Source organism: Papaver somniferum, unplaced genomic scaffold (assembly GCF_003573695.1).
Source record: "Papaver somniferum cultivar HN1 unplaced genomic scaffold, ASM357369v1 unplaced-scaffold_7, whole genome shotgun sequence".
NCBI lineage: Eukaryota > Viridiplantae > Streptophyta > Magnoliopsida > Ranunculales > Papaveraceae > Papaver > Papaver somniferum.
Genome location: NW_020649859.1, coordinates 282,907 through 291,581, shown reverse-complemented (window position 1 = coordinate 291,581; position 8,675 = coordinate 282,907). Strand labels below are relative to the sequence as shown.

General features: G+C 35.7%; 1 protein-coding gene across 1 annotated transcript; it reads right to left on the bottom strand.

The window, feature by feature from the left end:
- Positions 1-327: 327 nt before the first annotated feature.
- Positions 328-1,746, bottom strand: LOC113343880 (agmatine coumaroyltransferase-2-like). The gene has a single exon (XM_026587979.1). It carries the CDS (start codon positions 1,744-1,746, stop codon positions 328-330), a length of 1,419 nt encoding a protein of 472 aa, XP_026443764.1.
- Between the last annotated feature and the right edge of the window lie 6,929 nt (positions 1,747-8,675).

The window sequence follows — 8,675 nt, the reverse complement described above, 5'->3', positions numbered from 1 at the left end:
GTTTAACACAGGAGCTGAAGCACCATCAGATAACCACTAAATCATTGGATCCAAAACACCCATATCATATGTAAGGAATCAAAATAATTAATTAAACACGTCAGCAGCTCACTCCTCCAATCTAAGGCAGAAACCAAAGAATAAAATATTAAAAGAAACAAAAACATCATCTAATTAATCTCTTCCGAAGATGATATGATAATCTCAAACTTCACTATTTATTTATCAAATTCAATAAGAATATTGCCAAACTTACACTGTAATAATGAAAATACAACAACATAATCTTTTTTCTTAAATCGATAACTCACAGTGATAAAATAAAAATTACAGCGCGGAAGAAAGCCCATAAATGTTGTAGAACAATTCTTTGAAGAGTGCTTGCTGTTGCTGGAACAAAGTTACATACACGTCTATGCTTCCATCACCAGCAATGGAAGGAACTATGTATGTTTCACCCTCCACAGGATCAAATGATGGCATATACATGAAAGGCTTACCAGAACCAAAATCAACTTCCTTGATGGGAAAACCAAGCCAGCTTTGGATTTCCATATTGGGCCAGCAGGATGGCACTACCTTCCGCGGTGTCAGACCATCATCATTCAAATTTTCGTTTGCAAAATCTATATAAGATTTGAAGTAGTTTCCGTCCACCTTCATCACCTCTTTTTGTATTATCTCTGCTGCGTGGCTCAAAGAGTTTCCACGAAGGTTCTTTCCTTGAGTTTCAGGGAATGCCCAGAGTACCATATTGCCGAAATACTCATCTGGAATACGAGGTCTCAACTTTCTCCTCCCATTCACTGAGATCTTGACGTATGTTTTTTGAGAATCAGAAAGTCCCCGAACCCTTGTAATCACTGTCCATAAATGCGCAACCAAGCACACAAAGGTGCTATGTGGTCTATGAACACCATTAGCATCTGAAAAAGAAGAAGCCTTACTCTTAATTTTGGCTATGAACTCGGGCGTGCAATGAAGAACCTGTTGCACCAAATAATCTTCTTTGTAACGAAGCGGAATCGAATATTTGCTCTTCCTCTTTACAATCTCAACGCTTCTGTGATCGAACTCATTGTTAAATGGATTTCTCGGAACAAATATATTCCTGTTGCACAGAGGACGCGGGTTGATGTCGAGTCCACGACATGCCTGAGACCAAGCAACCATGAAAAAAACCATAGACTGTCCATCACCCACAATATGCTGTCCGGAGAAACTCACAACTAGGGTCCCGCAAGTAAATCTTGTGAGCTGAACTAGGGCAATTTCTTCCGCTCCTTCAAGGTTTGGACTAAGTTTTAGTAAGATGGATGGTGTAAAAGGGATCGCCTGATCAAAGGTGCAGTTAGCGGAAGCCTCAGTAAACCTCATCCCTTCATCGTTGAGTAAAATTATAGTTTGACCATTATCATCTTTACCAAACCTACCAGCACATTCTCGGAACTCCGATAAGGTTTTTCGAAGGCCTTGTTCCAACAATGTGTTTGATGGGTTTGGTGGTTTATAAGCATAAAGTGTTGATACGTGTTGGTCCTCTCCCAACCTATCAAAGACGGTAAGAGGCATAGACTTTGTGGTTGAGACTGGCTGCTCGCTATTGTAGATAGGTTGTAGATGCTTTGAACTTACTTGTTCAATCTGCACGGCACTTGCTTCATTATTATTCATATCAAATGCATTCATCATCTCTGCTAGCACTCCAAAGTATTCATCATCATTCATATCGAATGTATTCATCATCTCCGCGAGCACTCCAAAGTATTATAGAATTATTAAACAGTGATATATGATTTCAAGAAGTGATAGAGAAAATGATCTCAAGAATGGTTTATCAGAAACTCTCTTCAAGTACTCCAATATATAGAAAAAACAACAACCAAGGTTATCATTTTTACAACCATAAAACGAAGTCGATATTCGACCGGCCCACTAACATCATTGGATTATCATAACATATTGCAGTTGACATTCTTTATAAATGTTATAAGATTGTCATCATGCTTGTCATGTTCATCTCTAGACTGGACCCTCTAATTTTATTTTTATTTTTAACCAAAACCTACTTGGAGACAATTTGGATAAGAGAAATAAGGAGACAATTTACTGATAATTAGGAGAAATAAAAACAAAAAAAAGAAGGGGCAAAAACCCTGGACAACTAGGTACACCATAGTCCATGTTTCAACTTTATTCCAATCTGTGTTCAGTCTTTGGCCCCAAAATCAAAGGTCAGGAAGCCACCCTTAACGTACTGACGTTTTAGTTTGGATTCCACACGTTTTCCAAGCTTGAAATTGCTTGGATTCCAATAGAAGCCTTTAAAATATGACTCTTGAGAGATCCAAAATAAAACGTCAGAACTGATTTCTTTTTATCTTAATTTTGATGGTGTTTTTGTCTGTTTTTCTTTAACGAAATCTGGTGCCAACAAGTTTTGAATCCAGATCATTGGCCATAACATCAGCTTAGTGTTTACTGTAGGCCATAGCAATAACTCGATTAGATTGAGCATGTCAAGGAAATTATAAATCTTCCTTCAACAATTTACTCGGGGGTTAGTCCACGAGTGAGTTGGAGGAAGTTTAATGTATTTTGAATCTTGGGGATTTTGAGGGAGCGTAAGAGAGTATAAGGAGTTTGAGAGAGTTTGGTGTGTTGAGTGTAGGGAGTTTGAGAGACTCTCCCAAAATCTCTACTTTTTTGAGAGATTTGGAGTGAGGCAAAAATACACTATAAACTCCCTAGAACTCCCCAGAACTCCCCCAAAAAAACAAACTCCTTATCATTCTAATTTTTACCACTAACAGGGAGTTTAAGAGTTTTTTTCAAACTCCCCCACGACTAACGAGATTTTCTAGGGAGTTGGGGAGACTCTTCTAAACTCTCCCACGACTAACGGGGATTTTGAGAGACTCACTCGAACTCCCTCACGACTAACGGGAAAAAACACAAGTACACCCAACTCCCCCAACTCTCTTGAGGACTAACACCCTGATAGATGTCAACTCCGACCAAAATCATCTTCCGTGAACAACTTAATTAGAGGCCAAAGGAAAATTAACCATATATATTACTTTATTCAACTCTAGAGATTTGGATCACAAGAATAAACTACTAGGCTCGTGTTCTTGATGCGAATTTAATAATAGCACTAAACAACCCTTAGGTGCATTTTATATGAGCTGTGACTTGAGTTGTGAAGATGCACGACTCAGGCAAGGAATAATTTTATCATCGATAATTGCTGGCATGAGAATAATACAGTAGGACTAGTACATAGCATAATTAATGACATGTTAACAACAATGTTAATGTATTTTTATATATTTTATTTTATTTTTTATTTATAGCTTTTAAGAAGCAAAATCCACAAGTAAAAATGATAACTATAATTAGCAAACATCCAGTAGTTATCTCTAACCTAACCACAAGTTCAAGCATAATTTTGATATCGGGTGGACAATAATAAGCCAAGTCTTAAGTTAACAAACGGATTAAGATGATCTTACTATGGTTTGAACAGACGTCATATGGTTATATTAGACTTTACCGAATGCCACGAAGCCCTAGATTTGAGTTTTTAAGGATAAAATATTTGATTTTTTAAGGATCGAATATTTAAAGCCAGCGCGTTTTTGTTTTTTAAGAAGAGAACTTTTAAAACTAGCGCGTTTTTGATTTTTTTCTTAAACAAATAGCGTTTGCTACCATAAACATTTATTTTCTCACGATCAGATAAACACACCTTAATTAAACAAATAGATTAGTTGATTTATTTTAATCAGCTTGTCTAAAGGAGGAACCAGTTGGCCGCACGATATAATTTAGGGTTCGTTTGGAATGGTGTAATTGAAGGTGTACTGCTTTCAGAAGTTGGGTGTTAATCATGGGCTGCTGCAGCAGGACATCGGGTTCATTTGAGCTTTTCAAATTCAGTTTTGTGACACTGGATTGCTATTTTCTTGTAAGTTTTGCTTTTCTTTTGTTCTATCACTGGTAGATATCTCTGTACATCCTTTACTCTCTTATTAAATCTTTTCTTTCGATTAAAAAAAAATGGGCATAATCACACAACATGGCGGTGGTTTCTATTATCTCCAAAGGACCATACATTAAATATTCATCTTTTAAGGTGTGTCCTGAATGGGCCTTGCATTGCTTCCTCTAATTACACCGTCAATGAAAGTTGATTGCTCATTTTATTTACATATCACGTTTTATGTTGATGAAAAGAAAATTTTAATGCTTTAACTTAAGGGTGAATTTTTGTCTTGTGCCAAAAAAAACTAGCGAAGTCGCAAGGAAAATTGTCATATTAGTCTATACATATTGCAGAAACTCTTATTAATTTAGATATTGCATCAGCAACTTGGTTGTCATCATGACGAACAAATGAAAAACTACAAAGATTAAAATATGAAATCAACGATTTTATTTCCTTTATTATGTTTCTATTCTTCTTTGGAATGCAACGTGTTGTCTGTAATGGGTTATATGATAACTTTGGCATCTGCTTTAATATGAAATCTTTTTAAACCTTTCTCATTTGTCCATGTTAATGCTTCACGTACTGCCATACACTCTCTTGCTTCTGGATTTAGGACTCCACGTGTATTACTCCCTCTGATTCCTCCACAAGCCCATGTATGATTGCGAATGGCTAGTCCCGTACCCATTTTATTAGTTAGATTATCAAAACGTGCATCAACATTTATTTTAACAATGTGTTGTAAAGGAGGTTTCCAATGTGATCTTCTCGTGTTACTTGTATAAGAAGAAATATGTGAATTTTCATGCATATGCGAGGAAAGATGATAGTTAATCTTATGGACAAAGTTATGAGGGTTAACAGATACTTCCTGGAAAAGAGAATCGCATATGTCCTTCCAGATTATCCATGCTCCAATCAAAAGTGTGTGAAGCCACCTCTTGTCAGTTGCATTGTTACTAGCAGAGACCCAGCCAGTTACCTATTCTGACATATTCTTACAGTTGCTTCTGACTGACACACCTCCATACTGCCATGGCATGCCTTAATTCAAGCAGTAAAACTATAGTTCACTCAGAAGTACCACTACATCCACAAAACATGTCTATGTTGATATTATACCTAACAAGTATTGATCTAGTCAGCAAAAAAACTTGATCATGTGAGCAGTATCCAAACTTCATAGAGATTTTCAGATTGCAAGTTCAGTGGTCCTACCATTGATGATAGATTCTCTGCTGCACTTAGTTAGCAACTTATAGGTACTTTTAACAGAAAAATTACCATCTTTGGATGGAAACCATACCATTACATCTTATTTAAAAGTATCTAAGAACATGTCTTGAATTTTCCTAAAATTGTCTGAATTTTCCATGAATTACAATTAGGGTTAAGAAGATCGGCAACAACTTCACAAAATCTGAATGTGTCACTGATTGGTATGAGAGGATGATCAAGACATGTGATCAACTTATCCAACTAAATCATTGTTTTATTACCATTATTGACTTTTATAAAGCAATTTGGTTGAACAATCTGTAGACCCTTTGAAATCACATTCCATGTGTAAGAAATTTTTTTGGCTTCTATTGTTGAATGAAGTATATCACCATGCTTGAAGTATTTGTTGCTGAATTTGAACCATGAAACTACTGGATTCAGTACAAAATTTCCATGCAATCTATATTGAGTTTATCCATATCTCTGAATACAAAGGCTCCAATATCTTTATGTTTACAAACTTTGTGCCAAGCAAGAGGGTCGGACCCTTTGTTTGAGTTGTAACCCCAAAAAATCTTCCTCTCTAAAGAAGTAAGTTGATTGATGAGTTGATTTGGTATCTTGAAATTTCCCATTTGATATGTTGGAACAAAGTTAATAACATGCTTTATCATTATAGGTATCCCTGTTTGTGTAAAGAGATATAGCATTATAGGTGGATAATTTGTGAGTTAGACCTCTTTCTTAGAATGACCCAGAATAAGATGAGAGCCTAAGTATTTTTCTTTAGAACACGACATTTTAACTACAAGAATGTGAGTTAGAGTTTCAACAACCTCATGTTTTGTGTGCTTGCTGAAATATACTGCTGACTTTTCAAAGTTTATTACCTGACCAGATTGCTGAAATTGTTGAGAAGACTTAACATATTATTTAGTGAAGAAAGATTTGCTTGAGTGAAAACGAAGCAGTCGTCTGCAAAAATAAAATGATTAATGGATGGTGATTGAGCAGCCACTTTAATACCTTTGATAGAATTATCTTGCCGAGCTGCAATGAGATGTCTTGAAAGAAACTTCATTGTTAGGATGAAAAGATATAATGATAATGGCTTACCTTGTATAATTCATTTTGTAGGATGAAACTCTTCACAAGGGGAATCGTTAAGCATAACCGAGACAAAAGTAGTGCTTATGCATTGAAATAACAAGACACAAATCATCAATGAAACAAAGTAATTGAGTAACTTGATGATAAAGCTTCATTCAATTATGTCAAAGTTTTTATACATATCTAATTTAAGGGCCATCCCACTCCTGTTTTCTTCTTCATGCACTGAATTATCTCTTGATCAACAATGACAGTATTATCACTGATTCGTCTTCCAGAAACATAAGTTGCTTGATATGGAGAGATGATTTTCTCCATTAATGGCTTGATCCTATTGAGAAGGATTTTTTATACGATTTCATATGAAGTATTGCATAAACCTATTGCAATTAGTCTGAAATCAATAGCACAAATACGCTTCTTCTTATCTAGTATGAGAAAAATATAGGTCTTATTTATTTGTTTGAGTATATGCTTTGGATGGAAGAAACTTTTAACCACTAAGCAATCATCTTTACCAACTATGTTCCATTGCATAACTAGTACAGAACCATCTTGAAAGCCATTTGGACATGGAGCACTCGAGTTTTCCATAATTTTTAAAGTACCATGAATATTTTCCGAAGAAGGATCTCTAGTGAGAAGCATATTGTCCTCCGCTGCAATGATGGTTCGTAGCACGGAGAAAAAACCTTCTTCCAGAATAGGATTGGTAGGAGTACTTACTGAAAAAGCGGGGGTCTAACAACCTCAACCAATATTTCTCTTAGCAATCTGTATGGACTAACTCCAATATACTTTTAAGAGAATCAACCAGACATTCAGACTCAATCTTAATAAGTATATCAAAGAGTTATATCTCAATTTCTCGATTCAATCCCAACTCAAACAAATAGAAATCTATGAGTCTGATTGAATACAAGAGAAATAACTTGAACGGTACCAAAGACCAATGTTCAAGGATCAATCTATTTCAATTAACAACCAAAGGTTGGATTTACCAATTGATCGATACAACGCACAACGTGTGATATTTCAATTATATAACAAAATACAATGCGGAAAAGAAATAACACAGACACCAGAAGTTTTGTTAACGAGGAAACCGCAAATTCAAAAAAACCCTGGGACCTAGTCCAGATTGAACACACACTGTATCAAGCCTCTGCAAACACTAGCCTACTACAAACTAACTTCGGTCTGGATAGTAGTAGAACCCCAATCAATCTCACACTGATCCAAGGTACATTTGCGCTCCTTACGTCTTTGATCCTAGCAGGATACTATGTACTTGATTCCCTTAGCTGATCTGACCCACAACTAAGAGTTGCTACGCCCCAAAGTCGAAGACTCTAATAAAAAAATCAGTATCAGACAGAAACGTCTACAATAATAGATAAATCCGTCTCCCACGGAAATACCTACGAGTTTTTTTCCGTCTTTTGATAAATCAAGGTGAAGAGGAACCAATCGATAACCCATACTTATATTCCCGAAGAACAGCCTAGAATTATCAATCACCTCACAATAATCTTAATCGACTAGCGAAACAAGATATTGCGGAATCACAAACGATGAGACGAAGATGTTTGCGACTACTTTTCTATATATATCTTGCCTATCGGAGAAATTAATCTCGAGAAAATTATTAGAGCATTGCTTGGTCGAACTCGCATGTGTTGCTATCTAAAGCATGCTTTTCAATGTTAGTGATCAAAACTATAAGTCTTGATTTCTAGCCTATTTATAGATGTATCGTACTAGGATATAGATAGTGTAGTTGAGATTAGATCTCTCGGTGTTCATCTCTTGAAGACGAATAACTACTAAGGGGAGCTTGTGGAACTTGTTAGACAAAAGGTATGCGGAGACTTGAACTCATATATCACTTGGAAAGTCTATTTCTACTATCTCATATATTGAGACATCAGTCGTGTTACGATATAATTTTCTTTATACCCATTTGAGATTTCGAGCTGAGTATATCTCGCTTACATATTTCTCGAAATATGTGTTGGTAAGCTTTCGCTTCGAACAAGTTCATCTTATATCATGAGAAAATTGCTGACTAACATCTTACATGGTTGTGTGATACAATCATTTGATGTAGGCTTGGAATGTTTCGATAATGATTATTTCATTATTTTAAAAATGGCTTTGATGCTAATAGTGTGTGAAAACGTCTATTATCATTATAGAAGAATGTTTCAATGATTGAAATAAAGATTTGAGGATGTAACCATCTTTGTATATAAACATATATAGTGTGTTCGCACATTAATGTATAAATCCATAAACCGGGAACCAAGAATATGCATCTTTGGTGAAGGAGACAAGATAAGTATGTGCA

Excerpts from the sequence above, each read along its gene's own strand:
- LOC113343880 (XM_026587979.1), bottom strand. The coding sequence starts at position 1,746 with ATGATGAATACATTCGATATGAATGATGATGAATACTTTGGAGTGCTA.